Below are 20163 nucleotides of genomic sequence, written 5' to 3' on the forward strand. Positions count from 1 at the left end.
TATAAATCATACATTTGTAGTCTATATAAAGCGGAACTGCAATGCTTGGGTCTGAATTCCTCATTATTATAGCTCCACAGGCCCCTTTTCTACCCCTTTTCTGATGTGCGTCTGAGAGCAACTCGTTTTGGTGCGGTCTCTTTAAATACAATTGAGACACTTCATACCCCGCCCACACTCGGTTCAACTCCACCCCGTTCGGCCATTTTTGTAGTTTGATAGCAGAGATACGATTATCTAGCGGCACAGAAACTTTTTATTCACACGTTATTAAAGGGTAACTAAACCCCTGGTCAGAGCCTGACTCCACCCACTGTCAATATTTGAAAAATGCTAGAAAAGTGCGGGGGGGGCGTGCACCTGAGACCTGCTGTGCTGTCAGACTCTCTAAAATGGAGAGTGACTCACAGGGTCGCAAGACGACAGTACATGCATCTGATGAGTTTTATCAGAGCCCGTCATTCTCTGGTTTTATCGAGTTGATGTCAATAGCGCGCGCTCTCTAGGCATATTCATATTTTGCCGCTATGTGAAAAAATCCAGCAAAATGCGCCGACGCGTTTGTCGACCCCAGAGAATTAACTTTAGCCTAACCATAAATTGTGATTAAAATATATATGATCACTCACATCAAGACGCCGCTGCGGTCGTGGAGTCCAGAGGAGTGGCGTTTGGCACTGCGTCGCTTTTCAGCGTGAGCCCGCGTAAAATTCAGGTTTCACACTCACGGTCTTCCAGGCGCCTAATTTCCAAGTCTGCTGGAAAGCTATGCAGTCCAGCAGTGTTGTTGCAACCAGCAACACTACACCTACGTACCCTCCTGACCACTGTACAATACAGATAAATCTACGCTAGCTCGTACCAGGGGCGTGGTGAGCTGGAACCTGCTTACGTCACCTGCCACCGCTTACGTCACTTGCCACCGCAACATCCAATAGGAAAATTCAACTGCAGTAGCCACCGTTCAACCTTAAGAGGGCAGCACTCAGACGTTTTTACACCATATATTGTAAAATTAAAACACTTTATACCCAAATGTCCAAAAAGTTACTCGAATCAATGAACAGCACTAATAAAGCCTCATTCTTACAGATCATTAACTAAAAAAAGTTGGTTTAGGGTTTAGTTACCCTTTAACAAAATGTCAACAACGGAAGACTTGTCCAGCCAGCCTTACATGTGTGAGCCAGAGTCGGAGCCGGAGCGAGATGAAAATGAAGACGACGAACCTGTAGAACAACGTCTTTATATGGATGTATCGCAATGGTGTGTACTGTATTTACACATGAAACTTTGGTCTTCCGACCTTTTACCACCGTGTCGATTTATTTTGATTAATATGTGCGAGGGAGAGAGAGCAAGACAGCGTCTAGTTTGGAGACGGTGATGTCTTGTTTACACTTTCACCTGGCTCCGAAGAGAGAGAGTGAGCGCGCGCGCGACCGGGTCTCTCACTCTGCTCGTTCTTTCAGTTAAACATGCGCCCTGTCACGCGCGGCAGTTCATCTACATTAGACGGTGTAATGAAGCGTGTGGGTTACTACATCCAACAACCGAACATTTTAACTTACCCTCTCGTAACTTCTGCATCCTTTAGCTTGGACTACAAAATTGCAGCGAGAAATAAAAATGGCGGATTGCTCGAAGTGTTGGGCCGGAAGTTAATGTCCTTATTTGGCAGTTCCGCTGCCAATGCTGTGACGTAATAGTTCAAAAAACGTCATAGATAACAGAAAAATCGGAACAGGTTGAAAAATATGACCAAAACAGAATATAAAGATATCAACGAAGCACCTGAAGAGAATAATTTCATATTTTATGTACTTCTAAACATTCCAAATATACAACAAAATGCATTTAAGGGCTAAAAAAGTGCATTTGGCATGATATGTCCCCTTTAAACAGCGTTGCGAAAACCAGTGGGAAGCGTTTCAGTTTGACAGAAACCTCTCTGTTACAAACCACAAATCACTCGATGATTTAACTAGTATTAAATCGGATGAAACAGCCTCAACATTCCCAACAAGACTAATGAGGAAAGCAGGAGAAACATTGTGGCATGAACGAAATTAGAAGACTTTAAATCCCCTAATCACCCTTACAAACATTTACCATGAATGTACTGTAGTAATTTACCATGGGTTGGGCAGAAATGTGTAATATTTATATTGAATATGTAGTAATAAATAAATAAATATAGTGATTTATATTGCATTAGATTTATTAGGTGGGTAGAGGAATATATAATTAATGTTTGTTATGAAATTATGTCAGTTTCTTTGTAAAGGTGCGTATAGTTTTTAACTTGTGTTTAGGCATTTTTTTATACAGTGGGAGTGAGTAGCCTGTGGTTATCAAGTCTCACTGTCAGAATATTTTCATTTAAGCATAACAATTATAAATAAAATAATTATTTCTCACCAACAGCTACGAGTTTGTATAATTTTTTTTTTTTTTTCAAGGAAAATAGTTGTAGCCTACACAGCTGTAAATGATCAAGTTTTTATTTATTATGGTTTTATATATCTGCATACTGTTGGGTACCACATTTCCAAGTAAATACCATACTTTTTTAGGGTTACTTTAACTTATTTATTGAAACTGTTATGTTATGTAAAACCAAAGTTCACAAAATGGGAGCAGTTTATTTTTGTTTGAGGAATTTACCTGCTAGATTTAACTCGTCTCTTGAAAACATCCACTTATGTTTGCTTTTTAATTCCATTGACAAAGAAGTTTATGGTTTCAACAAAATATTTGAGCCATTGTTGGATGATATTAAATTTCTTGAAACCAGAGGGCTAGAAGTTCAGATAAATGGCCAAAGTTCAGTGTTATTTGGCACAATATGCTTGATAATCTGGCCTGCCATTCACTTGGAGGATATTTGGAGAGTTTTGCAGCCAACAAATTCTGTCATTTGTCTGATTGACAAACATGAGATGCAGGGTATATTTGGTGATGATTGTTTGAGTTGCGCAATGAAGTTAATTACAATGAACATGTCATGCTTAAAAATCCTAGTTTAACAGGCATAAAAGCAGACTCTTGCCTAAACTCTCTAGAGTACTTTCATATTACCGATAATGTCTGCGTTGACATTATGCGTGACATTTTAGAGGGTGTGGCTCCACTCGAGATCAAACTAATGTTACAACATTTCATCTATGAGCAAAAACTTTTCACTTTAGATAAGTTGAATGACCGAATGATTAGCTTTGACTATGGTGTGACAAACGAGAAAAACAAGCGCCATTCATAATTTAAGAACATCAGAGAACCCCATTAAGCAAAATGCCAGTCAAATGTGGTGTCTCATCCTTTTTTTGCCTTTCCTGATTGGAAATTTTCCTTCTCCTTAAAGAAATTTGTAGTATAATTTTTGCACCAGTTGTTACCAAAGGATTAGCTGTATTTTTAAAGCAGCTATAGTTATTGATCACCATAATTTGTTTAAGACTCTATATCCAAACAAATCACTAATACCAAAGCATCATTTTATGACTCATTAATGGTGAATGATGATAAAATTTGGCCCACTGTCTAAATTTTGGTGCATGAGATTTGAGGGAAAGCATGGTCCTCTAAAAAGACAAGCACAAGTTGTATGTCATTTTGTAAATATAAGTAAGACATTAGCCTATACAAGAGTCAGGTTCAGACTATGTTTCATTGGAAACTGGGAAGTCCATTAACAGAAAAAAATACTGTCCCAATTACTGTTTCCAGTCATGGTTGGATCTTTGGAAAAAAGTGTTCTGTTTGTTGAAAACATGAGAGACTTTGGCTATGAACTTGACACATGTAGCACTGTTCATGTTTCTTACTCTGTTGGTGTGTTCGGTCAGACTTTTCAAACTGGTTGTGTACTTGCTTTAAACTGTGACTTAAGAGAAGAGCGTCTCTTTGGTGAAGTTTTACATATAGTTCCACAATGTTAGTTCTTAGAGTTCTATCACAAATGTACTTTAACCCACACTTGTGTGCTTATGCAGTCCAAAGAACAAATGAATACAAAGTGATTAATTTGAGCAATGCTGCTGATGTAAAACCTCTTCACATGATTTCCTACAAAGAAAACCTTTTTGTAAATCCAAGATATAAAATTGTTTCAAAATGTCTTTATGAAATTCAAATGACATGTGAATGCTGACATTGTGAATGTTTCAATAAATACATAAAAAAAAAAAAAAAAAAAACTTTTTTTGTTTTGCGTTCATTTTAACTGGTCACAAATAGCACATCTATGACACATTAGTGTGTTAAATATTTTAACACACTCCCTGTGTTAAGAACAATAACACACTGGTTGAGTTAAAAGTAACACAAAATGTGTTGTCCTTAACTACACACAGGTGTGTTAAGATATAACACAGGTTGTGTTGTTTTTAACACATCCGTTTTAAGAGTGTGCTCTTTTGACTTTTACTTGTGGGGTCATCAGAGCTTTGAACAACACTATGCCAAACACTTCTGTCTGATGTTGACTGATTAGTCGCGTTTATCTGCTGTTGTGTTGTCCTGTGCCTTTAGCCACAAACTGAATTAGGTGATGCTTTCCTAAAGCTTAAGATATGCTAAACCTGTCCATTGAATGAAATAAGACACCTTAATGCTTTTAAGTAATATTTATAAGCATCTGCATTTTGGTACCTTTAAAATCCAGTACATTCTAGTAGATTATTATTTTATGAAAACATTTTCAGGTTTAACCTTTTAAAAATTTTGCATACTGGTTTCTTCCAAAATTTGAGCTTGAGCAATATCTGTGATTGCTACTCACAAATAAAATGTGAAATCCAGCATTTATAATGTATAATCTTGTACATCAATTGTTCCCCCAGAAAAATCCAACCACTGATTTTGTTTATTTTAATGTTTTTATTTAATTTAATCAACCTCTTCAAGGCAACATTATGCGACAGATTGTTCCACACACTTACTCCAGAGATTTATCCTAAACTTCATCTATTTTAAAATATAGAAAATAAGACAAGTTGTTAAAATAGTTATATCACAAATATACTTTTTAGACTTCTGTTTAAAAAGACATATTATAGACCGTAAGAACAACAGGTCAGTGCAATAAATCAAATTGTAACCTCAAATCGCAAATTTTTGAAACAATGGCATCTATGACTTCATCTGTATGATTTCAAATACATGGTCAAGTAACTGATGGTTCATCATTAGGGCCTGTACAAACACCCAGCTGCACACTAACTAAAACCGGATTCTTTTTTTGCAAAGTACCAAATATGTTTCATAATAAAATAGTTTTAAAGGAACCGTATGTAAGAAATGCATTTCAATTAATCATAAAATGGCCCTGATATGTCACTAGACATTAAGAAATCATGTTCATTTCAAATACTTGTATCACTGACAACAGTAGTCCGGCCAGGATATTGTCATTTAAAAGTGAAGTTGCAGCCCTCAACTGATGTTGATGTTGTCATGTTGTGTTTTGGCCCCACCCTCCACCTATCTACCAATCACGAAGTCAGTTGTGTTTCGGCATCCGGGTTGCCAGCTCTGCTCTAGTTGAAAGCTCCTTGTAGCAGCCTACATTCCTGCTGGATCCTGCAGCATATCTGGCAACCTCGAGTCAGGGGGGAGGGGGAGGGGATACACCACTCTACAGTAATTTGAAAGTGATTGCAGTACCAGTTTTGGCCACAATCTTACATACGGTTCCTTTAACTATTATTTATGTACACTCCAAAATAATTTATTGTGCGCCACATTTTTATTAAAATAATAAATCCATCTATTATCACAAGTAGTCTTCTGTACTTCTGCATAGTAAAGTGCTAAATCAGATCAGCTTCTCGTTGAACAGAACAGAAAAGAATTGTTACTGATGTACCAAATAATAAAATGTTATGAATAGTGATAGTCTAAAACACACAGTAAAGCTAACATTAATCTGAAACCATAAACAGTGTTTCATACTGTAAATTTCATAACAAATGCATTGTGCTGAAATGTCTCTGCCTCTCAACAACCAGCGGGAGACGGAGCAAAAAAATACATCGCCAACAGGATGAGATACACCACCACAAGAGCAGTACCTGTAATACAAACAGACACACACACAGAGTTTTAACAATTTACAAAACTCATTCAAATCAATATGATGAACAAAGAAAGAGCAGTGAAGGAGACTGTAAAACTAATTATGAAAACAAAAAAGTAGTGTCCATAATCACAAATAGCTTTTTGTAATGATGATTTTTAATTGTTTTTTCTTTTTGGTTTAAATTATTATTTTTTGCTTGTCTATAAAATAAATAAAAATGATACATTCATTTTTTTTTTTTTTTTGGAAACTGCAATGTATTTTTTTTCCAGGATTCTTTGAATAGAAAGTAAAATAAAGAGCATTTATTAAAAGTAGTTTCCTGATCAATTTACTGCATCCTTGCTAAATCAAAGTATTAATTTCTTTCAAAAAAGAAAAATCTTACTGATCCCAACATTTTTAATGATGGTGTAGTTTTTGAGCAGGAGTCTACAACTTTTTATAATGAAGAGCCAGTACTGGATTCTTAATTCTTGGTAAGGTTCCTAACCCCTGATTTACAGAATATTTGAGCTTATTACCTTGAAAGTAATCAGACTTTCCGTCCATAAAACTATAATTCACAACGATGACGCTAAAGATGCTGGCCCACAGATGCAGGTCGCTGAAGACGAGTACAAAGCCAACATCCTGTCACAGAAAGATCATTAGGAAAACACATTGACATATAGCCATCAGTGAGCTAGCTTTGAGTGTGTGTAGCATGTGTGCATAATATCTCACATAAAAGACGTCGAATAAAACCAGGATGGGGATCTGAATCATGCACACCTGCACCGCAATGCAGCTTCCAACCTCGAAACTGGGAGAAAACAACAAAATGCATGTATTTTTAGAAGACAAGACCACAACCAACCAGGGATTGAATCAATGATTCCATTGTTTTTTCATGATGCCTAATGCATGTTAACACATACTGAACTTACAGTATGGTGTTACTGAACAAACTGACCTCAAACTGATTTGATTCTGAAGAGCAAACTGGACTCCATTGACGATTTCTGGGATTTCAGGGATCATGGCCAAAAGAGTCACACCTATGAAATACTGAGATGAAGAGTTGGGATCATAATCCATTAATATTGAGCTTGGTATTTACTGTCTGACTGATTTACTGCAGTATTAACCTGAGAAACAGACGAGCGGTTGAGTATGGGCTGAATGTGTTCGGTGGTCAGATCAGCACATGCAGACATCAGCACTGTGGCAATGACGAGGATTAACAAAGCTCTCCAACGGGACCAGTGCACAGACGCTCCAAGGTGACCTGCTGTGAACACACACATTGTGTTTTAAATCATTCTGCAGATCTCCAATGTTCCAAAATGAAACTTATTTAGCTTCCTTATGAAGTTTTGGTGGTCGGTTCAAAGCTTCGCATTAGTCATTTTATCGCATGGTTTAGCAAACTCACCCGTTCCGTCACCAACGTGAATGTCGTAGATGTGTGAATGTGTTTTAAGAGTAAAGATGAGGCCGATGATATAGGATATGGGGAGTAGAAAGGAAATGGTGTACACTAGAGGCCTGAGAAAACAGAGACACGTCAAAACTATATTAACGGTACTAAAAATATGAATAATTAATCCTTTTTAAAATTATAATGATTATTTCTATAATAATAAGCTACTGTATACAAAGTACTGAGTATACAAAATGCTCACACTATGAACTTACTCAATGTGACTGTGAAACAAGCTGTAGTTGTTTTCACTCTAGTGGACCAGAAAGAAAAAAATGTGCAGAAAATGGCTTGATGTTTCACTGTTTTAAATTTCTACGTGACGCATGTTTGAAATCTCACCAGGTCGTAGTGGCAGTTTTTGCACATGAAGGATCCGCTGCTGTTGGTTCCTGTAGAGTTGGTACAGTCCTCACACACTAGATTCCCATAGGCTTTGGAGAAGAGTGTAGGGGCAAACACTCCTACAGAGAACACAGTGGGAAATTATGGAGCTACAATAGTCTCAAAATGTATTGATTTAATGAAATATGATTCATTGCTATGATTAAAACTAATTCGCATTCACAAAAAAGTAAACAGCATTTCACAAAATACAATTTGGTTGTGCATTTTCAAATCATATTTTGTGAATATGAATAAGGTTATGAGTTTGTGAATTGCTATTTGCAAATATATAAACCTTTCTTTGTGAATGTGAATTAGCTTACGCATTAAATGCCATTTCACATTGCCTTTAATTACTACAGGAGAGAAGCGCAATAACAAGCAGATTTCTGCCGACTCATCTTACCCCCTATTGATATGAAGAGCAGAGAGGAGCTGACCCCCGCCGAGCGACTGTTAAACCTCTGCTCTCTGTGCCTGAGTCCTCCGATTATCATACAGATCCCCTGAGACAGACACAGATATAACAGTCGTCTACTGCACACTTTGCAGATTTAAGATCCTCTGTAAGATAACGTATGGAAGCCTGTTTCCGCCACAGAATAAAAAAAAATAAAAAGATTATTTGTGACTTTGTGAAGTACGGAAGAGGATTAGGGCCAAGCAATAATAAAAAAATAAAACCATCTTGAGATTAAAGTCGTTATAATGCGAGATTAAACTCGTTGTGTTTCGAGAAAAAACTCGTTAAATTTCGAGAAAAAAGTCGAAATACAATCTTGAGAATAAACTCATTACATTTCGAGAATAAAGTCGTTGTGTTTCGAGAAAAAACTCGTTAAATTTCAAGAAAAAAAACTCGAAATACAATTTTGAGAATAAACTCATTAAATTTTGAGAATAACGTCATTGTGTTTTGAGAAAAAACGTGTTAAATTTTGAGAAAAGAAAACTCGAAATAATCGTAAATTTCGAGAATAAAGTCTGTGTTTCGAGAAAAAAAGTCGAAATGAAATGTAGAGAATAATGCATTCGATCAGTGTTCATTGCATAGCCTACTGATAGAGGACATGGCAGAGTTGGATAACTTAGTCAAGCTATATTTTAGACTTTCTTTCAGTAACAAAGAATAAAACATTCTTAGGTCTAGGTCGGCTAGGTCTTTTTAGAAGAAAAAATCAGTCCAATTTGCGCGATGTACTCACTTTTGTCCAACATAAAATTCATAGAGGTTTCGTGGTTTCCCAGGATACCATAAGACGCATTATTAAACTTGTTGATCCTCAAGGTGTGGAATTTCGACGAAGGAGAAGACGCCAGTACACTTGCGCTGGCCCAAATGCATTCTGGCATATGGACAGCTATGATAAATTCAAACCGTACGGCATTGCCATTAATGGCTGTATAGATGGTTACAGTCGTTACATTCTGTAGATGGAGGCGTACACAACCAACAACGATTAATAATGCGTCTTATGGTATCCTGGGAAACCACGAAACCTCGATGAGGCTGAAATCAGTAGGCTATGCAATGAACACTGATCGAATGCGTTATTCTCTACATTTCATTTAGACTTTTTTTCTCGAAACACAACGACTTTATTCTCGAAATTCAATGAGTTTATTCTCACGATTACTTCGACTTTTTTCTCGAAATTTAACGAGTTTTTTCTCGAAACACGACTTTATTCTCGAAATTTAATGAGTTTATTCTCAAGATTGTATTTCGACTTTTTTTCTCGAAATTTAACGAGTTTAATCTTGCATTATAATGACTTTAATCTCGAAATGGTTTTTTTTTTTATTATTGCTTGGCCCTAATCCTCTTCCATAGTGAAGTTTGCCACATTTCTGACTTTTTTTCCCTCTCAATTCAGAGTTTAGGCTATATTTTACAATTCTGAGAAATAAACTCATAATTAGAGATAGATAGAGATATCAATAGAGATATAAATTCGCTGTTTCAAGAAAAAAAGTCAGAATTGAGAGTTTATATCTTGCAATTCTGACTTTTTTCTTAGAATTGTGAGATATAAAATCGCAACTGAGTTATAAAGACAGAATTGTGAGATATAAACTCACAATTTGGAGAAAAAATTAATTTAATCTTACAACTCTGACTTTTTTTCTCACAATTCTAAGTTTTAGTTTATAAACTATTCTGAGAATAAAGGTCTGAATTGACCATATAGCAAAGACCTGCCCCCTTTAGTTACTGTTGCTATGTCCGACAAGCCACGCCGCTCGCACGCCACTCCACGCTCTCACGCAGTGAAAAATACATCGCGGAGCAGAGTTTATATCTCACAATTCTTACTTTCCCCCCAATTCTGAGTTTATATCTCACAATTCTTACTTTCCCCCCAATTCTGAGTTTATATCTCACAAGTTTATATCTCACAATTCTTACTTTTCTCTTGCAATTCTAAATTTAAAAAGTAAAAAGTAGCAATTCCCTTGCTTTTTTTTAAATTACCTTTATTTATTCCTAATTATATGAACAAAAAAGTCTGTATTTCAAGATACTGAATTAAAAGTCTGAGTTGTGGGATATAAAGTCGCAATTCTGAGAAAAACAGTAAGAATTCTGAGAAAAAAAAAGTAAGAATTATGAGATTACCTCTTTAATTTTTTTATTCCATGGTGGAATCAAGCTTCCATAGTAACGGATGACATACTGGTATGAAGAGGATGCAGCCCAGCAGGGTTCCAGTAAGAGCCGCCTTCACTATCTCCTGCAGGCACTTATTGCCCTGGTGGTGACCTCTGAGCAATGCTGTGATGTAAAAGGTCAGCTCTGTGATGGAACCGAATGTTGCGTTCACCACGGCCCCGACAGCAAAGTTACTCTGAGCGGAAATACTGAGAATAGAGATCAGCAATTAGATACTGCATTAATGTTGATCTCAAAGCTATTGGTGAAGTTCTGGTGTTGTGCTGGAGTAACCGCTCACCTTGCAATGCCCATGCCAATATAATATGACAGTGGAATGATGGAGCTGATTGCTGTGGCGAACTTGACCTCTGAGCTGGCAAACTGGTTTGTTTTGTCCACGTAACCAATTATTAGTGCCACTATAACTAATGGTAAGAGATCTAAAGTAACTCAATGTAAGGAAAATGGCAAAAAAAACAGTAAAGAGTAAATCTTTTTCCACAAACATATAAGGCAGCACTGTTTTTCAACATTGATAATAATAATAAATGTTTCTTGAGAATCAAATCAGCACATTAGAATGATTCCTGAAGGATCATGTGACACTGAAGACTGGAGTAATGATGCTGAAAATGCAATCAATTATTTTAATACATCAAATATTTTTTCACAATATTACTGCATTTTTGATCAAATAAATGCAGCCTTGTTGAGCATAAGAGACTTTTGGACATTGGACATGGTTTCTGAATATCAGCATTGAAGGATAACAGATTTAAACTTTAGTTTGATATAGGATACTGACAGCAAAAACATTGATCCCATCCACTGTGTATTTATAGTAGTAGAGATTCACAGCATGGTAGCAGCATAGAACGACTTGGTCTTCATTCTCCTGAGCCTAAAAAATAAGAATAAAAATCGGTTAAATTTGCACATATGATACACGGTTTTAATCAGTATTAATTCACACATGGCAAAACCTCAGTGGATTTCATAATCATAGTACAGTGCTCTCACCTCCGTGGCGTGGCTGATGTGAATGTGTTCGGGGGGCATGAGCAGGATGGTGTGTAAGGTCTTGGCGCTCATCTTGGCCACAGGAATGGTGAAAACCAGCAGCCAGGAGATCAGACACAATACAGAGTGTGTGACGACGAGGAGAGGGTAACCCACAAACAGCCATGCATATATTCTCAAGCGCCACTGAAATCATATGAGATCCACATTATGGGAAAGCTGGAATCTAGTGATATCAGTACAAAATCTAAAGGGAAAAATATACAAATGCTAGAAATGGTGTATTGTGAGGTAATAGTCTCAATTAAGGACAGATGATACAGTCCTGCAACAATAACTCAAGGTTAGAATTATAGATTTTACACCATCAGACTATTTTAGTGGTGAAAAAATATACAATAATTATATACACTACCGTTCAAAAGTTTGGAGTTGATACAACTTTTTAATGTTTTATTTGATGGAAGAATTTTCAAATTATTTCACATTAATTTGATTGAAAAATACAGTTAAAACAGTCATATTGTGAAAAATATTACTGTTTTCTATTTTAATATATTCTACAATGTAATTTATTCCTGTGATACAAAGCTTCATTACTCCAGTCTTCAGTGTCACATGATCCTTCAGAAATCATTCTAATATGCTGATTTTCTGCTCAAGAAACATTTCTTATTATTATCAATGTTGAATACAGTTGTACCGCTCAATATTTTTGTTGAAATCCTGATACCCTGATATTTTTCAGGATTCTTAGATGAACAGAAAGTTCAAAAGAACAGCGTTTATTTGAAACAGAAATCTTTTGTTTGGTTTTTAGCTCTTAACCATTTTAATCACTTATTAGCGTATTTGTATTTCACTAAAATAGTCTGGTGGTGTCAAAATAATATAGATATATAATGGTGGTACAAATAATATATGTAGTCTCTTAATTAATAAATGATGTAATACAGGCTTCATTTATAATAATACTAATATATTTATTTGATAGCATGTTACTATAACATTTGATCTAATATCTGTTTCACTCTTCTCACCCAGTAGTGGTGGTCCTGTGGACTTCTTGTGGGCTCTTGTATGGTCTTCTCCACAGCTGTGGGCAGCAGGAGAGGAGAGGAAGGCTTTGTGTTCTCCTCTGCCTCTAGAGTGGAATTATCCTGGAGGATCTTCACACTGTACACTGGCACAGAGACACTGGCCTGAAAACAGCAACATCGGGTTCAACATCCTTCCAAACCACAAGAAATCCATGAAAAGGCTTGTGATGAATGCAGTATTAGCCTGATTTTCATGGAGCAGGCAAAAGAAACGAGTCTGTGTGTGTAGAGCTGTCATAAGACTCCATGAAAAGATCAGTACACAAACATACAAATATCATTTGGATATAAAACGAAACACAACCTTTGCGATTGATTTCCCAAATGGCCACAGAAAATAGCAGGACAACCTCCAGCAGAGATTCCCTGAGACAAGAAAGTGGCACCTTTGTGATCCAGGGAAAGGCAACAAAATGTGTTGATACTTATTTAGACCAATTCTTACCATAGGGGATGCCAAAAACTGTGAGGAACATTAGGACACCAACAAAAACATAAACCAGAGAGATCCACCAGCCAAACAGAAACACGTAGAGAACATTGCCACAGGTGAACAATGAACCTGCTGAAACCCGAGAATAAAAAAGACTGATATCATTACAGTAAAGGGGAACGAATGAATGTACTGCCACATTTCTCTAATTAGTGGATTTGCTTTAGTTTTGCATCAAAAAATCATGATAATAAAACATTACAATATTACCTAGATGTAATATCAAAGGCATGAGAAATAAAAAAAGTATTACATTAAATTGTTTTTTGGTTGAAATATACAGTGCAAGTATAAATATGATCATTTATAATAAATGTAATTAATAATTTAAGAATTTTAATAGTTTCTACTGCTTTATTTTCTATATTTTCAAATAAAAGTAATAATACAAACGAGAAGGCATGTTCAAACCTTTTACTGATACTGTACATGCACTACAGGAAATGAGAAGAGCTCGGTCTAACCTGAGTAAGGTTTGATAACGTTCAGCTCAGAGTAAAGCTCCTTCACAATGTCCGACCTGTACTCAAAGGGTCGTTCTGTCACGTGACTCTTCCACTTCCTGAATCCAAACTTAAATAAAGAGGACAGAACGACATCAGCATCAACATTACGCTAAATGAAACTAGACATATGTGCTCAGTGTACAGTTACCTTATAATTATTTGCGAGTTTTTGGGCCTCTACTTCGTTTTCAGCACTTATGGTGGTCTTGCACGGGTTTTCATCGCGTATTTCATCACCAAAGCTGCATGCTGAAAAAAGAAGAGGTAGTGGCATTAAAAAGTCTCAAACCAGTTCAGAAAAACCCCCTTGCTTTTATGCAAAGTGTATATGGGCTCTCACTTCTCTGTTGGTTTTTAGGTGTGTAGGAGGCGCTTGTTTGCTGTAAACAGGACTGAGCAGGACCATCGCTGGCTTCTGAATGAACGTGAGCTACACAAACCCTGTCACAGCCAGAGCCAGGCAGATGAACTCCATCATGGTCCTCTGGAGGATCTGAGGAATTAGATGAAATCATGGAATGGTTTATTATTAAGTATTAATATGCCAATTTTGTTATATTTTGTTATGTAATCCAATGATATTCTTAAATTTTTAAATGTGACTTAAAGGGATAGTTCACCCAAAAAAAAAAATTGTCATGACTTACTCACCCTCAAGTTGTTCCAAACCTGTATGAGTTTCTTTCTTCTGCTGAACAACAACAACAAAAAAATATATTCTGAAGAATGTTGTAACCAGTCAGTTGACGGCGACGGACCCCATTGACTTCCATAGTGGGAATAAAATACTATGGAAGTCAATGGCTACCGTCAACTGTCTGGTTACCCACATTCTTTAAAATATATTATTTTGTGCTCAGAAGAAAGATACTTTAGGTTTGGAACATGAGGGCCAGTAAATTTTGGGTGAACTATAACCCAAAGTGTCCAAATACTTTTTAGGTCACTGTATATCGAATATGCAGTATTTCAATGAATGTTTTTACACATAAATTTGCGTGCCAACATCAACACGTTAATTCAGATACATCCAAAGACACACCACAGCACAGAGAGGAAATAATGCATAGTAAATGGGGAAGTGTGGACAAATGCGGTTTCAGAACGATTTCACAACAGAACCCTGACTGACTGCAAGTGCATTAGAAGCAATTCTTTCTTAAGAAATCCTGATTCATTTATGTCCAGGATAAATCACAATACAAGTTGACCCATTGATGTAAAATGCAATGGACATGCATTCCTTGTTCACTTCACTTGAATTATTCGTCGCGTTACATCCAGTTCATATCAAAAGTCCGATTTAATTGGAGCAAATGTGCAACTGTCTGCTGTAGTAAAATAATGCATTGCACTATTGACAATTCAAGTCAGTGGATTCTTTTAGTAACTTACTTTAATACTGTCGTTTACATAAAATGGTCTGTCTTTGTGTTATTGTTTACCTTGATTTTTTATGTCGAGTTTCCTTCTTCGTGTCTCTATATTCGTTGTCATTTCAACACATTGTCTTCTCTGTCAATCCACGCAGTCTCGAATGATATGACAGTTCGCAGTTCTTCAGTATGTAATACGTTTCATGTGATTCAAACGCACTTACGCTGAGCGACCGTGTTGCCAGATCTCGCTAGAAAAATCAGCCGATAGGTCTGGACAAAACAAACCCAAAATAAGGTACCCCGTTTTTTTTTTTTTTAACTCTCTGTATAGAAGCTTGTTTCCACTATGGAATAATAAATAAAAAAATCTCACAGTTCTGACTTTTCCCCTCACAACTCCGAGTTTATATCTCACAATTCTAAAAAAAGAAAAAGAAAAGAAAAAACATATAAACTAAAAACTATAATGAAAAAAAATAAGTGCGAGTTACCTTACCTTTTTTACTTTTCATTCTGTGGTGGAAACAAGCTTCCATATTTCTGAACACTCTCATACAATCCGTAATACTGAAAAACACACAGATAGCGCTTGATTCGATTTGATAGCACAAATTCGCTTATTATAAGCAGACATGGCAACCCTGGATGAATTGCTAAGATTAGTGGGAAATGTTGTTCTCAAACACAGCTGCGATTCAAGAGATAATGAAAGTTATTTCTCTGCATTAAAAACAAACATGAAGATGTAGATGGTCTTCAAGAGCACGAATTCAATAAACAAAGGTTATTAAAACTTAAATATTTATTTTAAAGAAGTTTCACAAACCTGACATACAAGCCAGAAAGCATTCCAAAATAATGTGAAAGCAAACATTAAACTGTGAAGCAACCATTGTTTTTATAATTGCCTTACAACATGAAATAACCTTTATTAAATATGTTAATCTCATCATCAAGCATCAGAAAACAAAATCACAGTACAATCAATGCAGATTCTGTAAAAATAAGGTTCCTGGATCTACCTCAGCATAACCCGAATAACCTTTATTCAATGGTAAACTTCACTTGCATTAGGCAGCACTGAATAAAGGCTTTAACAAGGCTTTTTTTCAAGGCTTTAACATTTCTAAACACATGCAGAGTCCTTTCCACCACTAATCTGGGCATCCAAAGCACTTAGTGTGGTCAGAGAAAATACCTGCAAGCTTGTAAGATGCATTCACTTGGCAAGTAAACGTTTGGCAGTGGAGATGTTCTCAAAGGTTCTCAAAGGAGATTCGTGGTGTTCACAAATGTCTATTATATGAACGAACATCTCTCAAATAACCTGAGGGAGTCATTTCTTGTCCATTTTCCAACATTTTGAGAGGATAGTGATGGCCCACCAAGTGGCTGCTACCAGCAGATATCAACACTGCTCCACTAAGGAATTAATGCTAGTTTGTTAGTGCTGAGCCTGAACGTTTCAGTAGGTGAACACAGAAGGACAGGAGATGTATTCTGTGAGAGGTTATGTGAGGAGCCTGGCCACCTGCATCTTCACCTCCTCATCTGGATGTGAGAGCAGCAGGGGAAGCTTACGGTGAAGCTGAGAGGAGTTGTCCAGTAGAACACAGTACAGAGAGTCTTGCCTCGTCCTCAGAGCTTCAGCCACCTGTGCCGAGGGTCTCCACGCACGCAGGTTCCCCACGAAAAACAACAGGCGGAGGAGAACAGATGTGCTAGTGCAGCCGTCAAACAACAAAATCAAGGAGGCTGGAGCCTGTGAACAGATTTACAAGTAACTGGAGGAGTGTGTGCAAATACATAAGCTCTTAACAATAGAAGAACTAAAGTAAGCTAAAAAAATTTAAAAAAACGAAATCACAAAAAAGACTTTATTTAATCACAAATAAAGTATATATGCGTGCCTCAGAGAGAAGCACTTCCTGCCGCTTTCCACTAAAATAAAAGTTTAATGATGGTTTAACATTTGAAAATGAAGAAAGACAGCCATAACATTATTATATTATTATTATTATATTTCTTTAAAAAAAATGTATTCCTCTTTTTTAAATATTTCTTAAAATATTAAACTATTTCTTATTTTGTTAGATTTTTTATTTAGTAATAATTATAATTTAGTATAATTATAAAAATTATATATATTTTTCTGATTAGTCGATTAATCTATCAACTATTTTTACGATTAATTTTGGATTAGTTGATTAATCCTTTAGTTAAATTGCAAATAAATAATAACCGTAACTTCTGTCATTAATCTTTCAAAATTTCTTATTTTGTTTAATATTTCTATTTAGTAATAATTATAATCAAAACATTTCTTATTTTGATAAATATTTTTTTATTTAATAATAATTATAATCATACGAAATAATTATTTATTGATCAATTTATCTATTGATTATTTTTCCAGATTAGTCAATTAATCATGATTATTTTATTTATTATTTTCTGATTAGTTGATTAATCCTGTAGTTATGCCAATAAATAATAACTGTAACTGCCATTAATCTTTCTTTCAACAATTTATTCAAACCTTTTCTCATACTTTACGAATAAAAAATTCCCAACATAAAAAACGAAGTACCAAGAATTAAAAGGCATCTATCAGAAATGTTCATAATGGCTGCGTTCAGTGACTGTTAATTGACAACAGCATTTGCTAACAGGTGTGAGTCTTGAAATGTTTTGTTCATTCGGCAGATTAAAATAGCTGTTTGAATACATATCTGTATGAACGAAGTGCTGAAGTCACAACATCATTTGAACTCGGGTAACAAAACCGACAGTATCAAAGATGGCGACGTCGTCCATAACACCAGGGCGATTTAACATAATTGACAGGTGCGTTATTAAATAAACATTATGTTTCAGCCCTACTTGATATATAATCACAAATCTTTGGTAATATTATGAAGCCCTACAAACAAGCACAGCAAACCTTAAGCTTTTTTTATTATTAGATTTTTTGCCACCCCAAATCGTGCAGGTCTAAACTAAATCATGGCCCCAGACTGGTCTTAAAATAGATCTAGGCATCAACAGGAAGCCAATGGGACAAACTAGGACACCCAGCAACCAAGAGAGTTATTTATAGGGTTATCTATTAATAATCATATTGTGTTGGCATGAGAGAAAAGTCAGTGCACTGGATCTCACCTACAAAAAAATGAAAGCATAAAAGACAAATTTGTTCACCTGAGCTTGCACAATATCGTCCATCAGATCTGGATTGGAGGAAAGATTTACTAGGACCTTCAGGACTTGGATCTGCAGGAACAGATTAAATATTCAATAAATCTGATTGTGTACACATATCATTTAACTCATTAATCCAAAATCACCTGTAGGACTTCGTTGCTCACTACGAGCAGCGATAAGAGGAGGGTGATGGAATTCTTCATCAGATGCTGGTGATTATCGGTGACTGACAGATTAGTGAGTAATCGGAGCGCTGCCAGCTGAAGGTCAGAGTTCACCGGTGACATCTCAATCAGCTGCATCACTGACGGGATATATATCTGAACAACAACAGAGACGTGTGGAAGAACATGCTATTTTAGTATTATTTATATAACATTTATTAATTATTTGAATTAGCTTTTATTTTCTATTTTAAACTTCATTCAAGTTTTAGTCATTTCGCTTTGTACTTATGTCATTTTTATGAACTTTTTTTCTATATATATTTTTTGTGTTTTTCTATTAGTGCTGTGAAATAGATTAATCACTATATATATATATATATATACACATAAACCTTATGTTAGATGCGGCTAATAGTGATCAATCGATTTGACAGCACTAATTTCTAGTTTTTAACATTTTTATTTTCAACTTTTTTTGAATTTTCCTTCGTTTTTTTTTTTTTTAAAGATTTTAAGTTTAAGATTTTCATCTGTTATTTATATTTTATTTTATTTCAGTTTTATTTTAATCAACAAAAACAATTTTGAACATTAGTTAACAACAACAAACACTGGTTCAAAAGCAACAGGCACGTACCGAAATAACAAAATAATACAAAAAAGCCTATATAATAAAATCTATAAAGTATTTGCAATACCTTCAGCTGCTCTTGATTGCGGATGTTCATGCTTAAATTGTTCAGAGCGTTTAGAGTCTGAACCCGGATCTCAGATGAAGGGTCTGAGAGGAAGCCTGCTATGATGTGAAGACCTCCAAATTCTCGTAGAAGATCCTATTTAAGAAAAGCAAAAATTTATTGTAAATATGATACATCAACTGCAATTTGAGAGCTTTTTTTTTTACTCTTCTGCAAAATGTAAGAATAATGCACAATGTCTAGATGCCAAACCATTAGATGACCTGGTTTACTGTAAAGGCAGCAGCATTTCCTAAGGTTACGAGAACGTTTCTCCTCTCTTCTGGGTTTGGGCTGCTCTGCAGAAGAGAGAGAAGCATGCTCAGATGTCGAGGCTCCAGGCTGGCAGCAGATTTTGAGTGAATATCACCTTATGAGAAAAAAAGAAAAAAAAAAAGAAGCAAAGAATATGTTTGTATGAAAATATCAAGAACCTGAGACAACTAAATGAACAAACTCCCCATATTTAATCAATGCAATGTGTTTGACTCTAAAACAAATATTGTAAAATTACATAGAGCTGTCAGTATTTACTTTCATAATATACATCATAAAAAACATTTGAATGTCACTTACTAGATTCAGTCTCCGCACACGGATCCAGATTATCACTCTTACTGACAACTTTAAATCCAGAGACTTTGTCCATTAAACTCCCGGGCTGAATAGTCACACTTTTAGCAGACTTTCTTCTGTTCACTCCTCCGTCTCCTGCACGACCAACGACTAGTTTATAAATGCCATATGAAGCTCCGGCTCCTGCTACAATCCCCAACAGAGCCTTCATGCTGCCGAGCCGGGCTATGACATTGTCATCTCCCATTCTGCGATATGCGCAATTTCATACAGAAATTGTTAACACATGGCTCTTGTCCGACAGGATAAATAAAGATGCACCCACTTCCTGGTCACATTATACTCGTCGGGTTCCTCAGCGCGTTGCCGCCTATTGCATCAGTGGACGACC

The 20163-nt window shown here is 35.9% G+C and overlaps 2 protein-coding genes across 5 annotated transcripts; both read right to left on the bottom strand.

Moving 5' to 3' along the window:
* Positions 1-4861: 4861 nt before the first annotated feature.
* Positions 4862-15312, bottom strand: cax2 (cation/H+ exchanger protein 2). Of its 4 annotated transcripts, none has more exons than XM_084094997.1 (20): positions 15155-15312; positions 14050-14202; positions 13858-13958; positions 13668-13776; positions 13156-13275; positions 13015-13076; positions 12651-12812; positions 11611-11796; positions 11392-11491; positions 10889-11030; positions 10613-10796; positions 8341-8440; positions 7890-8011; positions 7763-7800; positions 7500-7612; positions 7213-7355; positions 7038-7132; positions 6809-6887; positions 6607-6715; positions 4862-6074 (listed from the first exon to the last, which is right to left on the bottom strand). In XM_084094997.1, exons 1-20 carry the CDS (start codon positions 15204-15206, stop codon positions 6001-6003), a joined length of 2244 nt encoding a protein of 747 aa, XP_083951123.1. In that variant the 5' UTR covers positions 15207-15312; the 3' UTR covers positions 4862-6000. The 4 variants fall into 4 exon arrangements, with proteins under 4 accessions (XP_083951123.1, XP_083951124.1, XP_083951125.1 ...); XM_084094998.1 differs by having other exon boundaries at positions 13156-13272; positions 15155-15306; XM_084094999.1 differs by having other exon boundaries at positions 7213-7352; positions 15155-15290.
* A 560-nt stretch (positions 15313-15872) lies between these two features.
* armc10 (armadillo repeat containing 10) lies at positions 15873-20120 on the bottom strand. The gene is made up of 6 exons (XM_084095001.1): positions 19773-20120; positions 19421-19566; positions 19158-19292; positions 18436-18612; positions 18290-18361; positions 15873-16850 (listed from the first exon to the last, which is right to left on the bottom strand). The coding sequence occupies exons 1-6, from the start codon at positions 20017-20019 to the stop codon at positions 16599-16601; spliced, it is 1029 nt and encodes a 342-aa protein (XP_083951127.1). The 5' UTR covers positions 20020-20120; the 3' UTR covers positions 15873-16598.
* Positions 20121-20163: the final 43 nt, after the last annotated feature.

The sequence above is a fragment of the Abramis brama genome (assembly GCF_963993115.1).
Source record: "Abramis brama genome assembly, chromosome: 20".
In the NCBI taxonomy this organism is placed as follows: domain Eukaryota; kingdom Metazoa; phylum Chordata; class Actinopteri; order Cypriniformes; family Leuciscidae; genus Abramis; species Abramis brama.